We start from the raw sequence: 25,525 nt of genomic DNA, 5'->3' as shown, positions 1-25,525 counted from the left end.
TTGAAACTAAACTGAAATTGAACTAACACTGAAAATAAAAAACTAACAAAAAATTCAAACTATAGCCTAATAACCCTAAAATATAGACTATCCATTCTTTAAAAATGTCAACCAAGAACTTAATTACTTACTATCTTTTAAAATGTATTACCAGTTGTTTTTATTTGCTGTTATTAATAATTTTGTCAGAATAGTCACTTTTTCCGTATGGTAGAGATCTAATTTTAGAACCAAACTCCTCAGATTGATGCTGTGTTGAAAAGTAACAAAAAATGTCCCAAACTAGACTCAGATGTGTTGAAAATGTCACTTCCTTCATAGGAGCATTCAATCAGATTACTACCATTAATATTCCTTCATCTTTCACAGTTGAAAGTAAAACTCCCTTCATATTGATAAGATATAATATATAATATAGATACATATACATTTTTCCAGCGTATTATCCTGTGTATTCACCTATGGACAGATAATTAATTGCACATGATACTGTACTACCAATACTGACACAGGTGCACTACCAATACTGACACAGTATTAGTGTGTACTAATACCTCTGTGACTACACAGGTCAATACAGAAGAATAAGGCCATTGTAAAGGAAAGTGCTGCCCATCTGGATTAAATATGTCTCCCGGGAAAAGACGGATCCCAGACTGACGGGGCTAACGCTGGTTTCCCAAACCTACTGTACATTAAAGGAATACACCAATTTCTTTGGCAAATTTGCCTTAAAGGAATATGTTGATATTTTGGAAGAATGGCCTGTTGGTCAGTTTACCCATAAAGTGACGAGAACATAGACACAAAAATCATCCATGTGTCAGCGGTAGATCGTTGGCTCCTGAACTCCATGCTAACTCTTTAGCATACACTATGTTGACCGATAGTAGGCCCCATGCTAACGCTTTAGCATACACTAAGTTGAGCGATAGTAGGCCCCATGCTAACGCTTTAGCATACACTATGTTGAGCGATAGTAGGCCCCATGCTAACACTTTAGCATACACTATGTTGAGCCATAGCAGGCTCCATGCTAACACTTTAGCATACACTATGTTGAGCCATAGCAGGCTCCATGCTAACACTTTAGCATACACTATGTTGAGCGATAGTAGGCCCCATGCTAACACTTTAGCATACACTATGTTGAGCCATAGCAGGCTCCATGCTAACGCTTTAGCATACACTATGTTGAGCCATAGCAGGCTCCATGCTAACACTTTAGCATACACTATGTTCTCATCACTTGACAGGACAAGCTTAACAAAACTTGGTGTATTCCTTTAAAACCTCATTGTTGGACTAACCCATGTGTGACAAGAAGATCGGTAGCAGTTTCACCTCTGGATGTGATGTTTATGTTGTTCATGCTAACGCTCCGGCACACTGTGTTGGCACAGTGTTACAAGCTAGCACCGTCTCTAAAAGCATTAGAGCTAAACGCTGATTCACAGCCGGTGAAACTGCGACCAATCCTGTTGTCACAAAGTAACTAGAGCTTATTTGCCAAAAACCAAAGTGCATTCCTCTAACACCCAGAACATCTTGTCGTCTCTTAAAGACTCCTGAAGAACCTGAGGGAGAGTTCGTAGGTCAGGAACATGGTGGAGCTCATCGGGAAACCTCGGATGGCGTTCACTGACGCACCGCGGAAGAACACCTGCAGGCAAAAACACATGGAGGATTCTGAAATTCACTTTCATCGTTCAAAATATGTCTAAAGCCTCCGATGTTTTGACACTGCAAAACATAAGCTGAGGACATAAAATCAAATTTCATAATTACAATGAACACATCCGTGAGCATTTTAGTGGTTTGAATCAATAATTATAATCGATATTGTGGTCATTTTATGCATCTTGTTCTGCTGCTTTCCACCATGTTGTGTTGTTTACTTTCAGTTATCTCTCTGCAATCCAATTCAGTTGTCTGTCATCTTGAGTTTTTTGTTTGCTTGATTGTTTTTGTTTGTTTGTTTGTTTGTTTGTTTCTTTGTTTGTTTCTTTCTTTCTTTCTTTCTTTCTTTCTTTCTTTCTTTCTTTCTTTCTTTCTTTTGGTGTTGAGGAAAGATGCTTTTTTTTAAGTCCCCTTACTTTTCTTTGTTCATTTTTTATCTCATCTATCACACACATATGCATTTTTTTGCTCTTCTTCTTCTTTCTGTGTCATGATTGTATTTTATCACTGTTTTTTATCACTTTGTATGTTTTGCAACTGTATGAATAAGCCTAGCTAAATTAAAATGTGATGTATAAAAAAAAAAATCAATGCAAGATGACATGTCATGACTTAACAAATGAAAAGCAGAATCTCTGGAACAGAATGTTTGATGGCCTACTTTGGGTGAAACCGCCCTTTAATAACCCGCCTCATCGACCGGCCCGATGAGCCGATGAACTCGTTCGAGTCTCGTTTCCTAAAACGCCAATGCCTGTCTGCTATTGATCTGCTGTTCAGACTCTTGTGTTACTCAACGTTGTCCATGTGGGACGCTGGACGGTTTGAGAACGTTACATAACAGATGTGTTTGTTTAAGTGTTGAGTTACTGAACTCTGACAGCAGGACGCCGCGTCTGGCATCAGATCTGTTGTTGGTCTTGTGACTGTCGGGGCGACACGTGTTCCCACAATTCACCTGGCCTGACCCCGGTCAGGCTTTACAGGGCGGCGGAGCAGGAAACTGTACAGCTGCCTGTTTACATGGGCAGCAGTTACTTATTCCTGCTGACGCATTTATTGATCCATCAAAACATACATAATTTCAAAAGACTGCTGAAAACTCTCTGTCTCTATTTCATGAACACGTACAGTATATCATACCTTGTTTTGTCTCTTTTTCTAACTGCAGATTTTTGACAGGAGGCAACTTATTACTCATATACAGTATTGTCCGAAATTCACTTTTTGGCTCACTGCCAAGGGCTGGTAAACTAAAAAAATATTTATCCACAAAGACATTTTTTTGTTGGCCGCAATAATTGGTATACATTTTTCATATGTTTTGTATACAGTCAGGTTTAAGCAGATTAAGAGTTTAAAAACTTAGATTAAAACTCCAAATCTGCTCTTGTCTCTTTCTCTCACTAGAATAGATCTTTTTTTTGTCTTAGTCTTCATTTTGTCTGTTTCTTCGCCACATGAGAATAACATTGAGTTTCCACTAACATCATGCTAACGTCCAGGAAGTTTAGACGCTACTGCTTTGTGTAGAGCAGCCTAGCAGGCAGCCAATCAGGAGCCTGTTTCATACAGAGATGTTGTTCTGCTTTTTGATTGGCTCACGGCCAGACAGAGTGTACGGTGGCCAGCAGGGGCAAAGTTTGAAAACAGGCAAAGACCAAAACATGTATATAACTGAGGCATTCAAATGTTCTTTAAGTTTATTTTTGGGCTTTTTGCCATTTATTGTTATTGTTTTACAGTAGAGATAGACAGAAGAAATAGGAATAGAAATAGAAATAGAACTTGAACTTAAAAAGTCGTCTTAAAAAGTTAGCGGCCAGTAACTTTACTGTCATTTGGCGCTTGGCGGGGAGAATTCAGACCCTGTCAGTATGTTTGGATGTTTCCCTGGCTGCTGCTGCTGAGGTTCATACACACACACACACACACACACACACACACACACACACACACACACACACACACACACACACGCACACACACATATGGTTCATCGCTCTTCCACAGAATCTGAATTCTGAGAAGAGACATGTTGAGCTGCTGCTGCTGCCTCGCTCTGTTTTCCAACAAACTCAGCATCTGCTTCATTACATCGCTTGTACGGTATATTATACTGTGACAGAATATTTCCTACACATGGGAGATGATATCAACTGTCATTTATGGGGAAAAAGGCTTCTCTAATCTCTCTTTTCTTCTCATATCTGGCACAGACATAACATCCTTACACTTATTCTGTTTTTATTGGGTTTTTTTAAGTATTTTTATGTCTTGTCTTGTGTTTCTACCGTAAACCAAGCCAGTTTTCCCTTACAGTTTGGACTGAAGTGAGTGGGTGTTTACCTGCAGCCCCTCGGCTCTGTAGCTGTGGATGATGCAGTGCAGGATGCCCCTGTACTTCCTCTGCAGCTGAGCGTCCGCCTGCATTCGGCTCTTCACCACGTCCGCCGGCGTGGCCGTGACCCAGGAGATCGAGCCTGAGGAGGAGAACAGCCGGCTTTAGCTCCTGTGCTCCTGAAGCCAGGCACTGGGTTTACAGATTCCCCCACTTTGCAACCCTTTGTTATCTATAGATTTTATAGAAACAAGACTGAAATCTTCACTTTACCTGCCTGCCGTTCTCCTAGGTCTATTTTAACAAACTGTCCACTGGATGAGTAAGGGATCATGTGGGATAATGTACAGCGAGCCATTACCTTGTCATTATTTTGCAATTATGACCGGCTCTCAGTGCATTATGCCTTTTATTACACAGCTGCTTACCAAAGACAACCATTTAACACAAAATATTGATTTTAAATGTTATTACAAGCTAAAGAAATTTGCAAGCTTCTGGCAAAAAAAAAATGTCAGCAGAACTGTAACCATAGAAACGACTGTAGCTAGCATCCATGCTACACTGTAGCACAGTGATTCTCAACCTTTTTCATATTAAGGACCCCTAATTTAGTCCACATTAGGGCCACAGACCCCCACTTTATGAGATTTTGTATCTCGGACCCAAATCTGAGAATATTTTTATTGTTTGATATGGTTTTGCTATATAACTCAGACAGAATGGAAAACACAACCATGTTACGACAAATGGGTTTTAGCATCTGTTAAAGGCTGGATGATGACAGGACAGGTTTAGTTCTTAAGAAAGGAACAATCATTCTGAAATCATACGCCATTACAGGCCATTCAGTGCAGGCCTGAACTTAACTTTCTGTCTGAAAACTATTCTAACTACAAAGCTAAACTTTGCAATGCAAATACTCAACGCACCGACTTTATTCTCAGTCATGTAACATCCCAGAATTTATAGAATGGGTTAAGCTCTTCAGTTACACTGTAAAGCTCAATATAATATGTATTTTGGATATCTACTGAGTTGGATGGTTCAGTTTGGCATCAGCTGAAGATAAATCCAAACTTTCTACCAAGGGGGTAATAATTAGCCAGCGATTAATCCACAAACCATCTACAGTCAGTATCTTTCCGCTCAAGAACTCTGATGAGAGGTTCAGCTTCCAAACCTCCTTGATAAACGGCAAGCAGCTGCTTTTAGCCTTCTCTCCTCCACGTTTTCCTTTATCACGTGTAGGTGGCCTGCATCTGGAAGGCATTTTACGGGCTGGAAATAAATAGCTTGGACCTCTGAGACCAAACATTTCCCACATCGGTGCAGCCGGAGTCCACAGGCTCTACACTGAGAGGCTGCTGCGGACACAGGCCGCATTCAGCTGCTCTATATGTGTCAGTGCTCAAGTCAAGCCCTGTGGTTGTTTGTAACTTTGTCAGCTAACACATGTACTCCTGCTCCAAGTTACAGGAAACTTCACCTCAAAAAACCTTTCGATAGTTAAGAAAAAGAGCTGACTTTGGGACTGGTCGAGTCGGAACGTTTCCACATGTTCGCAGAGAAAGAATGCTTTCGTGAGTTTTTGTATTTATGTAATTATTCCCTGCAACAAACTCATTACACCAGTAAACAAGCTGGACTCGCAATCAACACCATTCTGTGGTGTAATTCCAACAGCCAACTGGCCTAAAGCTGTATGCAACACAACGGATACAAATGAAGCTTTGGTTTATACAACAGAACGTTGACATCTTGTGCCAATACAAAGTTTTACAGATAATAACAACGCATATAGTGAGACTTAAGTTATTATTAATAAATAGATCTATTTTCACCACCAAAGTTACCAAAAGTCATGGCAGAAGACCCAACACCCTCCCCAGGAGTTTCTAAGAGAAACACAATGGCTTTAGAGGATAAGTTCGGCAATTTTGTTCCTATATATAATGAGTCTCTTCCATCCCTGCAGTACTTGGACCCACAAACAGTACTGTTTGTCAGAATATCTCCAGTAAAGTCAGTCTGTGAAAACGATCCGGAGAGCGACCGACATATTTCTCTCAGCGGGCTGGAAAGCAGCGGCACCGACCGTTTCCACTCAGCGGATCGTCTTCTACCGAACTCTACTGTTTACAATCTGACCTGACCGTCCAGAACTAGATCACTCCGCCAGGAACCGCCTTTCACCCCACAGCGCTCTGTGCTGCGGCAGAGAAAAATAGTTCTGTGATTTCCTGATTATTGAAAGTGTGCGTAATGGAGGAACTGAGTCATGAAATCAGATCTAATTTTAATTTATGTACATTGAAACTTTTCTGTTTCCTCTCAACTCCCTGTGGAGACACAAATGGCTTTTGATGAATAGTTTGGACTCATTGTTAGCAGCACGAGGCAGCGGAGCTCGCTGTTTCAACTAACAGCTGCCTCTGGAGCCAATATTGTCTGTGGGTCCAAGTGCTACAGGGATGGAAGATATATAGGTCAGAATTTGCTGAACTTATCCTTTAAACTCCAACTTCCAGCCTCCACATTTACCTGCCAGGCCTCCAGCCAGCCAGATGGAGCAGGGATGAAGGCTGGACATGTTGTCCGGCTTCAGCAGGTCGCAGAAGATGGTGTAAGGAATGAAGTAGAGCGTGTATCCCGGGACGTCCCGCAGGATCATGGCCCCGGCGCCCCTGTACAGCCCCTGGACGCCCTCCGTCTGCAGGATGCTGCTGATGCAGTGGATGGGGCCGCGGTACAGGCCGTGGCCCTGCAGCTCCACCGAGCGCAGCGGGATGTTGGTGCCGTTCGCTGCGTTTCCGGCCAGGTGCAGGTTCTCTGGATTACAGGAAGTAGACGTGATAGGGAAGTTAGTGGATGCGTCATGCGGTGTTTCCCCTACTTACTGATTGTAAAAGCTTGATCATCCCTCCTAGGATAAGATAAGATTAACTTTATTGATCCCAGACAGTAAATTGGGTCATTACTGCAGCAAAGAATAGAGGCAAAGGTTGGCAAATGAAGAGTAAAAGGTACTAAATGGATATGGATAAAAAGGTAATGAAGGAATAAAATGAGTTGGAGAACAAGAAGTACAAAATGCAATAAAATAAAATTACATTCAAGATAGAGTGTCTTCATGATGCAAGTAAGAGATTCTCCTGGCCGTTGACAGATTTTCTGATGTCTGCAGTTCACAGATTTACCAATCTCTGAACCCATCGTCTATCGGTCTGATGACGATTAGACTCTGGGGGCGACAGCCAATATTTCAGGGTTTCCGGTGCAGCCAGCGGACATCCGGGCCAAGACTTCCTCTTCTGTGCGCCGGTCATTATTTACAGTCCGATTAGCAACTTGAGACGCGAGAGTCGAACGTTTCTCCACACAATACACAAACATTGATACTTTTTGTAGGTGTTTTAGGTCCAGACGACATTTCGGCTAATCTCTATAAACAGATATCTGCATATGAGACGTCGTCTGTCAACTCCGACTCCATTCTCGCATCTCAAGTTGCTAATCGGACTGTAAACAATGACCGGCTCACGGAAGAGGAAGTCTTGGCCCGGATGTCCGCTGGCTACACTGGAAACCCCGAAATATTGGCCGTCGTCCCCAGAGTCTAATCGTCGTCAGACCGATAGACGATGGGTTCAGAGATTGCAGATTTACAGACTGACAGTCCAGTGTAAGAGCATTTATGCAGGATGAGCAAACCTGCATCGCTGACTATTCATATTATCAATCTTACAGATGGCTGCTACTTTACTGAGCAATTAACCTAGAGCAGCTGCCATCCTACCTAAAGCGATGAAAGGAAAAATCCACCCTTGCACACTCCCTCAACCTGCCTCGTCTCCTACTTCAGTTAGTGATTTCCTATGTTTCCCACAATATTGACACCAGCGGCTTCCAGTAATCTCAAATACACTCATCAATGTGGTTTTACTTGTTTGGTTTAGTTATTGAAGCTGGAAAAATAAATATTCAATATCCAATATCAATTTGCCCCCTTACTCAAACCACAACCTGTCTTGTTGCTGCATTGCATTCTGGTCTCTCTCCTGCTCCTGTGGGTGGAGAAATTGGTCTCTCTCCTCTTCTACGATGGATTTCTCCCTGTATGATTGTTGAACGTCTCTTGGTGCAAAAATGGCGGCTCTAGAAAGAAGCCCTCGCTCTTTGATTCTGAGGGACAGACACCAAAACCTGACGTTTACCGCTGAGGTTTTAGATCGCTGAATCATTTACCCTGGCAGTGTCAATGCCCTGCTCTACCGTACATACTCATTTCACAACGTTTTATCAATGTTTCCCAACACCAATGCCACCAAGACATTCACCGCGCTTAAAGTGATTCTGACTTTTAATTGCAGTTGCAAAGTTATTGCCTAAACTTTCTGGCACCATCATATCATCAGTCTGGATCGATCAAAATCTGGGCCAAAACGAGTCACTGTTGGAAGTCATTCAAAACAAATGAGTAATCAGTACATGGTGTCAAATGGTCAGCAACAGACAAGGGTGCGACCTTGATTGACTCTATTAGATTAGACATCTTTATTGTCCACTCACGTGGAAATCCGTCTTTGGTTTCACAGACTTTTGGCTTCACAGACATACATACACTTAAGAACTTCCTCTGCCATGGGTTAGAATACATGAGATAAAGACAATGAATAAGTGGGCCTGTAGTAGTAAACGGTTGGGATGAAAAGTGCTAAAATATTAACTAATTGTTAATATTATATACACATCTTAACAGACATCGTAAAGACAGCAGCAGTCACTAATATCCAATAAAAGGTAATTTGTTTAGTAAGATGACAGAGGATGAGAAAAGATCTCTTAAAAAGGTTTCTCGTTGCTATGGCTACCCTATATCGTCTTCCTGAAGGGAGTATAAACAAATAAAATGCAATACAGTTGTCACGAATCATTTCCTCTTGCAATTAAACCGGCTGACCTCTGTTTTATTGCTTTACAGTGTGACAGAGTGACGTTGCTTGACTCTGTGGGGCAACAAAGTTCACAGACAAAACAACATGGCTGCTCCTGACTGTCCTTCCTGCAACTATCCTGAACTAGAACTGTGACAGCCATAAAGCTGATTATTTGTCCATGTTGTAGATCGAGTGTCATAAATCTCCCAGCAACTGGCTCCATCATGGAGGTCCTTGGAGAACTCTGGACAAATAATCTAAATTTCTACCAAGCAGCTAGAAACAGAGAGCAGCTGAGTCAGCTTGTTGTGGTGTGGCTGTAGATCCATTCAGTAACGTTCTCAGTAAAAGTGAATAGTGTGATAAGGTGGATTTGTTTCCAAATGTAGGTTACTGTGACACAGTAAACTGTCTTGTCTTTAGCCCTAGTCTCTACTCCAAAACATGAAGAGTTGTAGCTTGAGAAGAGTCAGCTCAGTTAACCTGAACAAACTGTTAGCTAGCTAACTAGCCAGCAAACACACCGATGTTAATGTGAACATGCTAACGCTAGCTGCTACTAGGTAGCCTATGTTAGTTAGTGTGCTAATCAGATGTGTTAACAACAAGACAGTGATGGTTAGCTGACCAGATACTATGGTTAGCTAGCTAACAAGCTGACATTATCTAAACACTAAATCAATCAGATGGATCAGTGATGAAATGATCAGTTCAGTCAGAAACAGACAGAAATTAACTGTCTGTTGAATTCGGATCTTTAGAAGCACAATCAGCTGTTCACAGAGCTGATCCCTTCTGATGAATTTCCCAGAGACAGAAAGTGTTAAATTTTGAATATTAGATGAATTTTATAAAGGATAAAGTTGGAGAGGAAACTGGAGAAAAAAGATACCAACGGAAATCAATGAGTCCGTGCCAACAGGTTGATCTCAACCACTCAACCACGTCATTATTTGAACTTTGGAATAAAGGGGAAAAAAAAAATTTAACAGCAGAGCGTACCTGATTGCTTGAGGAAAACAGTCAAATACATCACAACCAAAACCAATTAACCTGCTATAATGGAATGGGTCTGTGTTTACGGTTTCATTTTGACTTGGCCATATTTTAAACTTTGGAATAAAAGTTTGTTTTTTGGCAAACAGACAAGATATTGCGCCTTATCACATAAGGGAAAAGATGACTTGATAAATAATTTCACCTGCTAGGATAGGTTGGGTTTGCATTTGCGGTCTTAAACTTTGGCATAAAATACTTTTCTATTTGGACTTTGGAATAAAAGACTTTTATTTTTTTCAAACTGACAATACACTGGGCCTGAGGAAAACAACAAATTAAAAGCGATTCACCTGTGAGGACAGTCTGGGTCTGCATCTGCAGCCTGATCTTGACCAGATCCACAGGCGCTCCCAGTCCCACCGACACGAATCCGGTCAGCATGCTGGCCACGGTCAGGTCCAGCATGCCGCAGGGATGCCGGCCGTCGCCATAGCGATGCTTGCTTATGAGTCTCTGGGTGTTGCTGAAGAAGCCAAACACCAATGAGTTGTAGACGGTGATGCTGGCCAGGGGGAACGACATGCCTTTAAAAAACCCTGCAACCTGCAACACAGACAGATAGATAGAAGGATAGATAGATAGATAGAAGGATAGATAGATAGATAGATAGATAGATAGATAGATACAGAGTTACTACTTTTTTTTTTTTTTTTAGCTGGGTGCCAACCCAAAATAAACAAAAAAAAGTCATTTTCCCTGGATTGAGTAACTATGGATTTCAAACTCAAATAGTGTAATAATGAGAATATATATTAGCTTGTGCCAACTGTGCACAGAATGCAAAATTAAGAAAAGCCTATCGAACATACAACTTAAAGAAAGGTGGACAATTCGGAGAGAAAAAATGGAAGAAAGTTGGGACTGAACATTTGATGAACCTGTTGGTCCTTTATCCTGTCTAGACAAATTGAACTACAGCCATGTAAACAGTACAGCTGGGATGATTACTCCTGTAGTGGTTGACATGGGGGAATGTAACCCAGCTGTTAGGTGTGTGTTGTTTGTTTATTCTATACTGGGGGGTCAAGTATTCTTCTTGAGGGGTGGGGGGGTTTCTTATGGGGAAAAGGGAGGATAAATCTTGGCGTATAATTGTACTCATGCATATTATTTTCAATAAAAATATAAGTTGCAAAAAAAGGCTTAAGTTACTGCCAATCTGTTCAGGGTGTTTCTGAGTTAAAACGTTCCCTCCTGGAGTGTGGGAGACACTGAGATGAAACTGCAACACAGCTGTCCACCTCCTGAACAAAGTGTCATCTGACCACTGAGACGAGTCACAGTCATGTATCTGATGTATCTACCGGGAACAGAGGCCGGCCTGCCAGTGACGCATCAGAGCGGTTATCAGCGGTTAGGAGGAACAGGTTACAGTAAGTTTGTGCACAAGGACGCTTTCCAGACTGTCAAATGTGTATCAAAACTGTATTAAACAGAGGTGACGGCCTCTGAGTCATAAAACAAACAGGGATTTTCTTGTTGCTTTTTGCTGGAAATATGTAGTCATGATTAATTAATATATTTATTTATTTGTTGGTTTATTTAACAGGGACAGTGCACATTAATAAACATTGCTGTAAATGCGCCAGAGTTAGCCAAGAGGCTGTTTTTCATCTGTAGTCCCTGGACAGATGCTACAGAGTCACCCTAAAAACAGAATATAATATATAATATAATATAATATAAGATTGAAATTACAAAGTTATTGAGATCATTTATAAGCATGCAGAACACACACATACAGAAAAGAGAATATTAATGTTAATCACAGACATAAAAAGCATGCACAGTGTATAAAATACATAAATCAGTCTGACTCAATAAAAGCAAAACCACAATAAGACATGCATGCAGGTACATGAGGGCAGACGGATGATTCACACTTATTATCAGCATTGTTATTATTACTATCCTGTGTTTCAGTGGACAGTTTTAGTGTCCCATGATGGTCTAAATGTTTCAGAGGCTTTTGGAATTTGTTATTTGTTGGATTTTTTTTGGCATATATCTTGCCAAATGCTTTGCCAAAGAAGGAGACATACCAGACTGTCAACCTGTATGAAACCTGGATTGAGCAGAAGCTCTTTCTCAACATCTCCAAGTCATAAAACAAACAGGGATTTTCTTGTTGCTTTTCGCTCTAAATATTTAGCCGTGATGATTCAGATTGTGTAATTAATAATCCTTTGATAATCTACCACACCTCTTCATCATTTTTCCCTCTTACACAAGTAACTTGGCATCTCCAGAGAAAACTGGATATGAAAATGCAGCTGCTGGCAAGCTGGTTTTTAACTAATTTAGCATGCAGCAGCAACAGTAACAGGACAGAGCAAAGAAAAACAGAGTATAACAAGGAAAATACAACAATGAAAATAGAGAAAAGGCAGTTATATAATCATACGCAACCGACCAGTTCAACACAAGATTATCTTAAGTGGAATGTATGAGTGGAAAGTATGGGAAACATATAATTAGAGTTTGCAAAATAACAGCAACAGAGCGTATGGAGACAAAAGGGAATGAGTGCAGAATATGTACAATATGAAAATATACCAAAAATATGAAATGTATGCAGCATGAAATAGGCACAAAGATTATAAAACTATACATTTACATGCAATATATATGTTAGAGAAAATTGCTGTATATAATGCATAGTTTACTAACATCTAATATTTTTATAACATTTAATGAAATAGCCTGTCTGCCTCAGAAGTGACCTTTCTACTGACACTGTTTTAACTTCTCCATTAGTAGTCATTTTTTTTTGCTGACCAGGTATATTTTAAATGTCAGCAGTTCTTGGAAATCAGAAGCAGACAGTGCATGATTAAAAGTAATCACTTCTCTATTTAGCTCATTTACATCAACTTGTTTGCATCACTGTGTGAGAAATCACTTTCTCCTCAGAGAATACAGGAAGTCATGCTGTGATGAGCTGTGTTGTTCACGCAATAAACACTACTGACTCCACCTGTCATGATAACACCTGAGTGATTTCTTTGATCCAAACCTTCCAAACAGAATATTTTATGCAACAATATAGAAAACAATGAGAATATGAAGGGAATATGGGAATATGAAGAAAACAGATATGTGAATTGACAGCAAATATATGCGATTTGCAAAATGTGTCACATTAGTTTATATTCACATCCTGTAGCTCCTTATTGCTTTGCATGTTTGTGTGAATTGTCAAAATCGACAAGACAAAAGATTTAACGTTACTGCCTCTTCCTCCATGACAAAACCCCTGGAAAAAAAACCCCCGAAATCCCTCATTTCTGTGCAGGGAAATGTTTGGTTTTCTAGAAAAGTATCTGTTTTCCTCTCTAACAGTATAACTGGAACACGCTCCCACCGCACAGACGTATGGTATTTTCTTTGTTTTTGTTAGAGAGAATGTGGCAGTAATGTTACAATCCTTCATTTTGCTGTCACTCTTCCAACATGGCGGCACAGCACTGGGTGATCACTCTCCTGTCCTCCTGCTCCCTGACAGGCTGAGAGACACACACTCGAACACCTTCCATAGACACACGTCATCGTTTTAATTTCCACAGTTTGGAAAAGGCTGAAAACACGGACTGAGAGTTTCCCGGTCTGAGCTCGGTGCGGTCGACGCCCTGCAGGAGCGATAAAGTTCCACTGAAATGAACTCCCACTATTTTTACTTCCAAGAAAACACAGTGTCTGTCATGGCGACCTCATGCTGCACCAGCAGTTGGCGTAAACCAATAAAACCATCAGATTTTTCAACAGTCCCGCCCCTCCGCACCAGTGTTAATTTTGACAAGAATTTTAAATGTAGTTTTAGTCTTAGTCGCTTACTGAAAATTGTAGTTGGTTTAAAGTCACATTTTAGTCTTTTTTTTTTGTTTTGTTTTGGTCAAGATTTAGTCAGTGGAACTCAGTTTTTATTTTAGTCTAATTTTAGTCATAATTTTCTCAGACAGTTTCATGATACTGTAATGGATTTTGCTGAAGGATATTTCTCCTGGCTGTAAAAATGCCAATGAGAAGTCAGCATACCTTGAACTATGTGTTTAGTCATCTAGGCTGAGAATGTGTTACTGACTTACAGTACTTCTTTCATATATCATATAAAAATAAATGCCTTAAGTTTGATAGAAAAAGTGCAAAACAATGTTGCGGCCCGCCACAATATCAGCAGCACTGACCGCCACAATATTTTTTTTTCCCACTCTTTAATTGTAGAACTGAGTGTAGAGCATTGATTCGCTCAGCTCCTAACTGCTCTGTGCGCTCTCTCTCTCTCTTTCTCTGTATCTTGCTCGCTCTCTCTCTCTCTCTGTATCTCTCTCTCTGTATCTCTCTCTCTCTCTCTCTCTCTCTCTCTCTCTCTTGTCCGCCCGAACAGAGCCGACTATTTCCTCTCGTCTTTACTCGTCTGGGCATAATGAACAGAGATTTCGTCGTAATTTTTGTTGTCAATATTTTTTCATTTACGTTGTCATAACAATTTAGTCATGAAATAAAATGACGTCAACGAATACTTATCGTCAAAATTTCCGTTGACATTGGTTTAGACTTTTTTTTGTGAATTTGCAAATAGACTATGTTTATTTTTCTTATTGCAAACTTGTATCAGACTTGTACTGAACAGAAGAGTGGGACGCAGGTTGTGGCCTGTCTCAGACCGGCTGGAGCGGTTAGCAGCTGCTATTATATAACATCTGCAAGTCAGAAAACAAACTTCAGATTACGTAATTGATAATCGTTTAATAATGTACCACACACCTTCATCATGTCTGCCTCCTAAAATAACTTGGCACCAACAGAGAAAGCTGCATATGAAGGCCTGCAAAAGCCTTTTTTCTTTATGTTTTAGACCTAAAAACGCAGCTGTATAATTGTATAAAAGCTCTCTCTTATTTATTGTAATTATTTGTATACGTTATATTTTATACTATTATATTATTTATACAGTTACATTGTATAAAAGCTCTCTTCTGTTATTACGTTTTTGTGTGACTGTTACCATCATCCCAAGAAGAAGAGCAACGTGCAACTGGCGGAAGGTGTATGTGTGTGTGTGTGTGTGTGTGTGTGTGTGTGTGTGTCGTGGGGTTAAATGCGGAGCCCTAAAAAAATGCCGCCTGCTGTTTCTCTTTGGCCGGTTCAGTGTGTTTTCCTGGTGATCTGGACACAAGCCGATCATCAGCTCCACCCGGCGAACACAAGGCCCATTGTGCTCTGTGATTGGCCACTTCGCACCTTCCATTCATATCTATGCGAGCGTGTCTATTCAGCCTGTGGGAGGAGGAAGGGCCTGTGGGTCTTCCTCCTGAACGCCGGTGGAGAATCCTCGCCACCGAGAGAAAAGCTGAATCCAAATGTCCGGACTTCACCGCTCTTGCAGACTCGCGGACTTTGCGTGCTGAGGCTCCAAATCCACAATCCATCCAGTCCACAAAAGGGGCCTCAAGCGGACTTTCTGCAGACTTCCAGAGAGTCCGCTCAGGGTGCAGACTTCACCAGACTTCACTGATTTAATTACCCACGATTCACTGCAATACGGACGTGACGTTGTAGTTTTTCCAATTGCCGAACAAAAAAACAAAAAGAACTTATCATGAATGTGTAAAACAATGACTTTATTAAAACGTTACTTGAATCATGTAGGCCAGAAATAATATTCAACCACATCATGACACAGAAGTATGTAGAGGTATAGGCTATAGAGGAAATCAAAATGCTTTTTATTATTGTAGTCTTTAAGTGATGGTAGCCTATAAAAGCTGTGCAGTGTAATGCCAAATACGCAGGCTATGAAAAATGAACGAAAAACCACAAAAGAAAGTCTTCCGATCTAAGAAATACCCAATTTATTTAGCCATAGTCCGGTCCGTATTTACAAACATTTCTGTATTTGAATGTGTGTAGCCTATATGTTGTATAGAAATGTGTGAGTATCATTTTGTTCACTCACAAAACAAGCCTAGAATGATTACATACGCAAGCGCTGCAGTGATCACCGTCTCCATGACTGTTGGCGCTAGACTGTTGCTTTGAACGTTTCCACGGCAACGAGTGAAACAGACTTGAGGCCCGTCTATCAGCCTTGCAGTCTGGCGCCCTCTCAGTCTTGACGTGATGACGGTGAACACGTCACGGTACGTACGACTGAAGTCCGCGAGGGCTCAGTCCACAAGACCGGAGGGTTTTGGACATTTGGATTCAGCAAAAACCTTTTGAACACAGTCAAAAGTTTCCCAAACACATGAAGCGTCCCAACAGGGAAGCAGACGCGGAAAACAAAGATTACTGCAAGTTAGTTCATGTTGAGAACCTGGACACACCCGACACTTCTACTGAGGTTTCAGACTTGGGCTGAAACCTCGGGTCTGTCCGGGGTGTCGTCTTTATTTCCAGTGTGTGTCCTGAAATCATGACGCTACTGTTCATCCATTCTTGAACTGCGCCCATGTCCCAGTGACTGGACCCACATGTGATGCTCAAGTCACACGTCATTAAGATGCAAATTCATCCCGCAAAGAAAAACAAATGTTAACAGCTGATTGAGCAAACCAAGCGTTTCTCTTCAGACTAATAACTGGATTCATTTAAATCTGCTTTGAGGCAGCAGCTGCTCACACTCTGCACTCTAAAGTCTGATATCAGCGTTAGACTGACTCTTTTTTTTTTTTTTTTATCTCTTAAGGCAGCAGCTTGGTGCACTTGTATTTACAGTCTATGTTCAATTCCAGTTCTTCTATGCTTGTTGCTTGTTTATAATTGTTTTCTCTTATTGTTTTGGTACCACTGGTTATTGGTGTTGTGTATTTGCATTATGTTGTTTTAATGTTCATTTTATCTGTATTTAATTTTATTTTTACTTGTACAAGCACCTTGTAACCTTGTTAGGAAAGGTGCTATACAAATAAAAATTATTATTATTATTATTATTAATTGGTTTGCCGATTGATTATATGTATCAATATCGGATATCAGCTGATCAGTGTCGTTCATCTTTGCTATGATGATATGATGCAGTTTGACTGATTGTTTATTGTAGAATTGATCAATACCACACTGGTTGTCTGTGGGAAGACCTGAACCTGAACTGACTCTAATGAGACATTTTGATTGGATTCCATACACCTATGCATGATTATGTATTATCATTAGCATTATTGTTATTATTATCCATGATTTCAGTGTCCCATGACGGTCTAAATGTTTCAGAGGCTTTTCCACCCTGACAAGAAGAAATGAATGGAGGAAACACTGAATATTTGGAATTTGTTGGATTTTTTTCTGGCATAAATATTGACAAATTTAAAGACACTGAATATCGACACAATATATTGGCTGTTGGCAGCTTCAATCCAATAATATCAATATCGGTTTCTACATCGGCCTTCAGAAACCCAGTCGAACCCTATCGGACCAGAATGCTTTGCCAAAGAAGTCCACATACCAGACTGTGGATCCTGCATCAAACCTGAAGAGGAAAACACTCCTTCTTTCAGGTTAAGCAACATCTCACAGTCATAAAACAAACGGGGAGTACCTTGTCTGTTTTTCATTGGCAATATCTAGTCATGATGATCCAGATTGTGTAATAGATAATCCTTTGATAATCTGCCACACCTCTTCATCATTCTAACCTCCTACAGACAAGCAGAGATCACCAACAGAGAGCTGGATATGAAAATGGTTTTTAACTGATGTGATGCAGTTTGTCTGATTACATAATTATTACACTGGTTGTCTTTGGGGAACCCTTGACCTGACTTGATATGAATATGACAATTTGATTGGATTTCACACAAATATACATGATCATTATTATTCTTATTATTATCATCATCCTGGGTTTCAGTGGAGAGTTTTAGTGTCCCATGACAGTGTAAATGCTGCTTCAGAGGCTTTTCCACCCTGAGAAGAAGAAACTTCTGGTGGAAACACTGAACACTTGTCATTTTTTTGCATAAATATTTCCAAATTTAAGGATATTAAATGGCTATTGGCTTTGATCCAAAAAATATTGGTATTGGTTTCTGCATTGGTCTTCAAAAACCCATATCAGTCGAACCGTATCAGACCAGAACACCATGAAGACACTTAAAGAAACATTATTACTGAGCAGAGAGTCTGTGTGCCAGTCTAAAGATTGTTAGAGCTGCAGTATCTCTTGGTTATGGGTATCTGGGTATTATGGGTAAAAAACTGCAAGCTGGAATTGGGGCTGGGCAAGATATCGATAGTATATCGATAACGTGATATGAGACTAGATATCGTCTTAGATTTTGGATATCGTAATATGGTGATATGGCATAAGTGTCTTTTCCTGGTTTTAAAGGCTGCATTACAGTAAAGTGATGTTACTTTCTGAACTTACCAGACTGTTCTAGCTGTTCTATTATTTGCCTTTACCCACTTAGTCATTATATCCACATTACTGATGATTATTTATCAAAAATCTCATTGTGTAAATATTTTGTGAAAGCACCAATAGTCATCCCTACAATATTGTTGCAATATTGATACCGAGGTATTTGGTCAAAATTGTCCATATTGCCAGCCCTAGCTGGAATGAGACTCATGGATTTCGAGCTAAACTGGTATTTTACAAAAGCCCAAGGACCGTGTAAAGAGAGAGAGAGACAGTGACAGTTGGACAGAGAGACAGACAGGCAGGCAGACAGACAGACAGACAGGCAGACAGACAGACAGACAGACAGACAGACAGGCAGACAGACAGACAGACAGACAGGCAGACAGACAGACAGACAGACAGACAGACAGACAGACAGGCAGGCAGACAGACAGGCAGACAGACAGACAGGTGTCTTACTGTTTCCTTCCTGTAGATGCTGATGACGCAGTGCAGCATGTTCCTGTAGCCTTTCCCCGCCTGGAGCCGAGTCTGATGGAGAGGAAACAACCAGCGTCAGAGCAGAGCAGCCATGTTAACTGAACAAGAGCAAGGCAGTAGAATAGAATAGAATAGAATAGAATAGAATAGAATAGAGAGTGGAGAGGGTTCTTGTAGTCTCTCTGTGCTTGTAAAAAGAAATTAGAATAAAATAGGACTCAGAGGATTTAAAAAAGAAGAGAAGAAATGTAAGTATTTTCCAATTTAACACAGTCATAGAAACTCTAGAACAACGTAACTGAGAATGAATAATAAAATAATGCATAATTAGTGAACTAATAAAGCAATCAAGTCAACAACAATAACCATGCATTCACACTGTGAGCAGCATGTGAGAAGTCCATTCATTTCCCACAGAGCAGAGCGACCAGGAGAAACCTGACGACTGGACGCTCAACAAGCCTGTCGCCACAGCTTCACTCTTCACCGCCACCAGCTGTCAACAGCCAATCAGATTCCTGTGCTTCCTTGTTTTCCTACTGATGTGATTTAGTTTCATGAACAATAATTCAAAATGGAGAAGTTAAAACACACCTTTTTAGCCTGGCTTTTATCTAGTGTGTGTTTATTTCGACTTGCACTTTTACTGTTATTTTTCATTTCTTATTTTCTTATTATATTTTTATTTATTCATTTCCATGTTTAAACTCATGTTCTTTTTTAACTTACTCTTATTCTCACTTTTTATGTTCAGCACTTGGAGTTGCATTTGATGTATGACTTGTGCTATATAAATTAAGTTTCATTCATTCATTCATTCATTCATTCAAGTTGAGTCACAGTTCTCTACAACTTTTATTTCAAAGACGACAGAAACAAACGTCTCTAAAACGAAGCAGAAAGAAAGAGTCGATCCATCGTTGGGGTCGATGTGAAGCTCTGAAGATATTTTATTTTCGGTTTGACTGTTTGTTTTCAATTAACTCGACCTAATTAGTGCTTTCTATACCAAAGGAAATACTAAAACAGTGATTTGCCTGTTCAGAACTTTGTAGCTGCAGACCGCTACACAGAGACAATCGAAGCCTCTGGCTCCGCCCACAGCGGTCAGAACAGACTCATGACTCATCGACCAGGTTGGTCACAGTGTGAATCTCATGGAACATATGTTGACAACAATCAAACCAAGATGTGCCACAAAAATGCTGCTAAAGAGCAGGAGATGAACTGCAGGCTTTTGTTCTGTTTCATAACACAAATAAACAGGTTGGGACAGCGGTGAAGTTTGGTGATGGCCTGGTGGAACGAATGGTGCAGGTGTTAGTTACCTTCACTGTGTCCAGAGGATGGCCCACCACCACACTGGAGGCTCCTGGAGGCCGAGACAGAGAGAGAGAGACAAACAGAGAGAGAGAGAGAGAGAGAGAGAGAGAGAGAGACAAACAGAGAGAGAGAGAGAGAGAGAGAGAGAGAGACAAACAGAGAGAGAGTTTGAGTTTGAGTTTTAACAAGACCTTTATTAGACCATGTACCAACACCCAACCCCTCAGTCAGCAAAACAAAAACAAAGCAAACAAGACATTCACAAACCAAAAACACCGACACAATGTTATCCGCTCCTCATCTCAACTCCCTGGTAAAAACTAACTCTCCTCCTCCAGACTGCACACAGCTTCCTCCAGACTCCACTCACTATGAAACACTCCTACATCCTGCATTCTTCTGTAGTATTCATCATCTAGTGATACTCTTGCCCTAACTAAAGCCTTGTACAAGTCTAAAACGTCTTCTTCTGTTACCCCAGCATCTACCTTCCTCTTCCTGCTAAGGTACACAGTAGGGCTGAACGATTTAGAAAAAATATCTAATTGCGATTATTTTGACTGACATTTTCGCCTGCCCCAGCAAGAAATGATGATACACCCCATCCTTTGTTTACTCTTACTGCACTGAAAACCAAAAGTAAAGCCAGAAATTGTAAAAACTGCCCCAAGAGAGACAGAGAGAGAGAGAGAGAGAGAGAGAGAGAAGATTGAATGTCCAGAATATGTGGAAATAAGAGACAGATGCAACCATGAAATTGAAAAATATGCTTACATTTTTTCTCATCTCCCCCATTGTCATAAAACTCCCAGCAGCGTTTGGTGGAAAGGAAAAGACTGTGTGTGTTTCCGGAAAGTTTGTCTCAGCTACAAACCCTTAGGAATAACTTATTTAATTTACTCCTGATTTAAACTGTTTTATTGTCTCTGTAGATAACAGTGTTTATTACCCAAGAATACATTCTTCAGTACATATAACCCTTTAAGTCTGTGTATTCACTGTGTTTTGATTTTACTTGTCTGTCTCTATCCTGTTCTTCTTCTAAGGTAAATGCAGTGGACTATTTGGTTTGCGATACACAGCAACACTTTGGCAACACTGTTTGTCTTCCATTCATGCCAATAAAGTTTACCTGAATTGAACTGAGAGAGAGAAAGACAGAAACAGACAGAGAGAAGAGAGAGAGAGAGTGACAGTGAGAGGTGATCATCAGGGGGAATACAGCTTTCTTCAATTTAAGACTTTTTAAGACCTTTTTAATGCCTAAAGAACATTTTAAGACACTTGAAATCCTATTTAAAGCTCCAAAGCTAAATGTAACCATGTTTAAGACCCTTTAAGGCCTAAATAATGTGGATAATTCAATAAAACACCTTCATTCAAATTTCACAGCTCAGTATAATTCAGCAGCAATGTAAAGATATTTTGGAAAGTTTCAGACAAAGGCGGAGAGAGAAAAACCCGTAAACAAATAAATCCCAGCTCGTCTGGGTTCTGGCCGGCGAGCCTCACAACCCGCTGTGTGTTTATCTGAACCGGTCCCAAAAGGATTTAGAAGAAAACAGAATCTGGAGTTACAGGCTGAGGCTTTCCAAAGTCCCTGTCCCGAAAAGTCACTACAGTATTCCTATGATAATCCTATAATATTCCTATGGGACCTTAGAATGTGTCTCTGGCGATCAATAATGAGTTTATAATCACCTTATTGTACTTTATGGTATTCTTTCTTCTATGGTATCACTACAATATTCCAATAATATTCCTCATAATGAAGCTGTGATGTTTTGTTCCTTCTCATTAGAGTAAATAGGGGAATTAATCTTAAATAAAGTGTAAATTTTGCTTAATTTGCCAATGAAACAGCCCAAAAAATTAGTCTGGGATGTGAGAAAAATGATTTTGAAACTGCGGCTCCTGAGCTAAAAGTCAGACTGTCCAGTGGGTTAGAGCAGTGGTTCCCAAACTGGGGTCCTGGGGCCCAGAAGGGGTCCTTCAGAGGCTCCTTAGGGGTCCTCAAATGAAAGCTGGTTTAACTTCACTGATACTGTTAGTTCATGTATTAAAACTTGAAGAACAATGGGAAATTGCATGAGAAAGGCTATTTCAGTCATAGTTTTTACTCTCTGTTCTCTCTCTAACTATCAAATAAAAGTGTTGAGGACCGCACACTATGAAAAGTTTTTATTGGACTTTATTAATACCAACATTTTTCAGCCATTGCCTTCATCAGAGTACCAACATTTACTTGATTTCATAATATATATATATATATATATATATATATATAGATATATAAATATACTGTATATCTGTTTTGGGTTCTTGACATGAGAAAGAAGCTGCTGGTTTAGAGTAGAGAACTAATAACAGACCAAATTCACCAGTTTATCATCTAAAAAAACCTAAATCTAACCTGACTCTAAACCTTTCACGACACTAACTGATTTGATTTTCTTTTCTTTTATTGTCATGTCATGCACACAAAGTGCCCAACCCTCATGGGTTTACAAGACACCAAAGTTACAGTTGCAGTGGTCACACATTTCATTTCATTACAAAATTACAGATTATCGGTCTTAAACAAAATATTCTGCCTTCTCTCCCAAGCTTGGCAAATAAAATCTGCTACAAAAAAGATTCCCTTCTTGAAGCACAACTCAAGCTTTTCATAATCATCCAGCCCAAAGAAATCAACATAAATAGAGGAAATTTTACTAAAAAGTAAATCCCGTACATCCTCGTAGACAGGACAGTAGAACAAAAAATGAACTTCATTCTCAATTTCACCTAACTCACACAACAGACAGAGTCTGTCCTCCTCTGGAGTGAGATTAAACCTGCCGGTCTCTAGGGCTAAAGCTAATGTTCCTGAACATAACTGTGCACATAGGGATCTTTGTCTTCTGTTTAAATTATACTTCACATAAGGTTCTACACTGTAGCTACTCTTTATGAGACAATAAGTTCGTAGTTTTTGTTTATACCATATATCAACAGATCATTTTTCTTTATACATGAGAAACTTTTTACTCCTAATCTCCTGAATATCACAAAGTAACCTGTTCTGGAAAATTAATGACAAATCAAGTAAAATAAGGATTTCAACTCATTGGCCCAGGGATGACCATGCGAAATGTCCCAATTAAATATCTTTTTAGTGAGTCTCTGATCAGACATCTTCACAAGTCTGTTCCAAAGCCGAAGCATTTGACCTATATGTCTGATGTTTGGAGATTCCCATCCCATATCTCCACTGATGGCCAAAACTGAAGTAAATTTATGGACTCCTAAAAAAGATCGAACAGCTCTGTGATGCACAGTGTTGCAACTTGTATGTTCACGGAAACTAACAATAAAACATGTAGAAATGCATGAGTCATAGCCAGCGTTATTATTGGGTTTGTTTGTTTTTTTTACAAATGTTAAGTTTCGTTTAGTTGCAGTTCTAGTTTAAATATTTGTGGTACAGGGGTTAGATTTTTAAAGGTATAATGTTCAGAACAGGTGTTGTGGACATTTTTGACATCTTCTTCCTCACATTAACTTTCCAACACATCCAACATTCATTCTCTTTTTTTTTACTGTAGTTTCTGTCTTCATTTCAGATTGACTTCCCTGCTCCCAGCTCTCAGTATCAAGGGGTTTGGGCCAAACTTCTTGTTCTGACCATTAAACCCCGCTGCAGCAGCGCCTCTAGCGGCCGAGGGCGGCAACATGCATTCCTTCCGAAAAACGTTTTCTCAGGAGAATCAGGACTCCTGTTCTATAAAAGGAAAGAAAACCTCTGCCATGCATGTCGGAATGAAACACTTCACTGCTGACATGAGTCTACTGCATCGTCAAAAGACTGGAGGTGGAAGTGTTTTTTTTAATCTATCTGAAAATCTGGGCAAGAGAATTGCAGAGCTGCAGGAGGGGAGAGAGGGGAGAGAGGAGGGAGAGAGAGGAGGGAGAGAGAGGGGGGGGGGGGGGGTAGAGGTTTCTGCAACCACCATTGTTTACATTGGATCTCTATGCACGCGGGGGTTGCAATTAGCCTACTTTTCCTGCAAGACAGACTTCAGTGCAAGAATATAGCAGCTGTGTGTGTGTATGTGAATCTGTTTATTCCTGCATGCAAACTGCAAAGCCAATCAAATCAATCAATCAAAACTAGACTACAGTTATGCAAAGCCAAGCAGAGTGGACCCGGTCACCGGTCACCCCCACCCCCCCTCCTCCACCCCTCGCACACACACACACACACAGACACACACCTCCTCTATCAGAATAACACATAGCACTAAGAAATTGAGAGTTTTTGTGTTATAGAAGAAACTATAAATAACTTTACTGACTCACCGCCGATCCATCCTGCAATGAAATCATCCAAGCGGAAACAGTTTCTCTTTGAACTTTGCATCTTCTCAACTAACTCAACTACAACTTCATCCGACCGCCGCTCATCCAGTCGCACAAAAAAACTCCGCAAACAAACTGCCGCAATGAAAACTAACTTCACCGTTTATCCAAAATGAAGTGGGCGGATCCGTTTCTGTGAAAGAGATCCAGTGAGTGTGTATTGATAAGAGAGCCCCAGTCAAAGCAGGCTGGCGCGCCTCCCGCCAATCACAGCCCGTCGTTTCCGTGCGGGGCAGTTCTCCCGGCCAATCAGCTGCGGGCTGTCGGAGGCCACTCAGCAGCCCGCAGCCTATAGAGAGAAACCATGGAAATGAGCCATGAGGAGGAAGGCTGTACACAAGAAAAACATGTCCGCTGCCAGCTTTAGCCTACTTACAGGGAAAGTATGCATTTCACCGCCAAGGAACAGGCTCTACAGTATTCCTATAGTATTCCTATAGTACTCCTATAGTACTCCTATCATAAACTATAGCTCAATATTGAGTTTATGGTGACTTACAGCGGTGTGACTGTAATATTCCTACAATATTCCTATAGGGATTTATAGTGTGTCTGTCATACACTGACAAAAAAAACTGACAAACTTGTTAAGATATTTTATCTTGTCTCCAGACTTATCAAGCTTATTTTAGGATTTTTTTTTTTTGTGAAATCATCTTACTGTACTGGCAAATAATTTTACTGGTTTTAACAAATTAGACTTTTTTTTTTTTTTTTTTGTAAGATTTATTTGTTGACAACGCACCAAACAAGTACACTTGTCATTTTTTATACAAAGTGTAAAATACAATAACAGGAGAAAGAAAAGAAAAAAAAAGAAAAGAGAGAAAGAAAATAAAAATAAAAATAAACACACCCTCCCCCCACACCCGTCCCGGTACAGTGGTTCCAAGTCCTTTAAGGATATGTTAAAGAGAAAAATAAAATAGCAGG

General features: G+C 40.2%; 1 protein-coding gene across 1 annotated transcript; it reads right to left on the bottom strand.

Annotated features, from left to right (window-relative positions):
- Window positions 1-1,041: 1,041 nt before the first annotated feature.
- On the bottom strand, window positions 1,042-24,649 carry slc25a48 (solute carrier family 25 member 48). Its single transcript, XM_071542204.1, has 7 exons — window positions 24,533-24,649; window positions 20,197-20,240; window positions 18,848-18,919; window positions 10,311-10,563; window positions 6,566-6,826; window positions 4,030-4,163; window positions 1,042-1,663 (listed from the first exon to the last, which is right to left on the bottom strand). Exons 1-7 carry the CDS (start codon window positions 24,591-24,593, stop codon window positions 1,559-1,561), a joined length of 930 nt encoding a protein of 309 aa, XP_071398305.1. The 5' UTR covers window positions 24,594-24,649; the 3' UTR covers window positions 1,042-1,558.
- Between the last annotated feature and the right edge of the window lie 876 nt (window positions 24,650-25,525).

The sequence above is a fragment of the Centroberyx affinis genome, unplaced genomic scaffold (assembly GCF_046629955.1).
Source record: "Centroberyx affinis isolate AG114_WGS23_722 - 3 ecotype Tasmania unplaced genomic scaffold, CSIRO-AGI_Caff_v1 ptg004038l_1, whole genome shotgun sequence".
Classification (NCBI taxonomy): domain Eukaryota; kingdom Metazoa; phylum Chordata; class Actinopteri; order Beryciformes; family Berycidae; genus Centroberyx; species Centroberyx affinis.
This window is presented reverse-complemented; position numbering and strand designations above follow the sequence as displayed.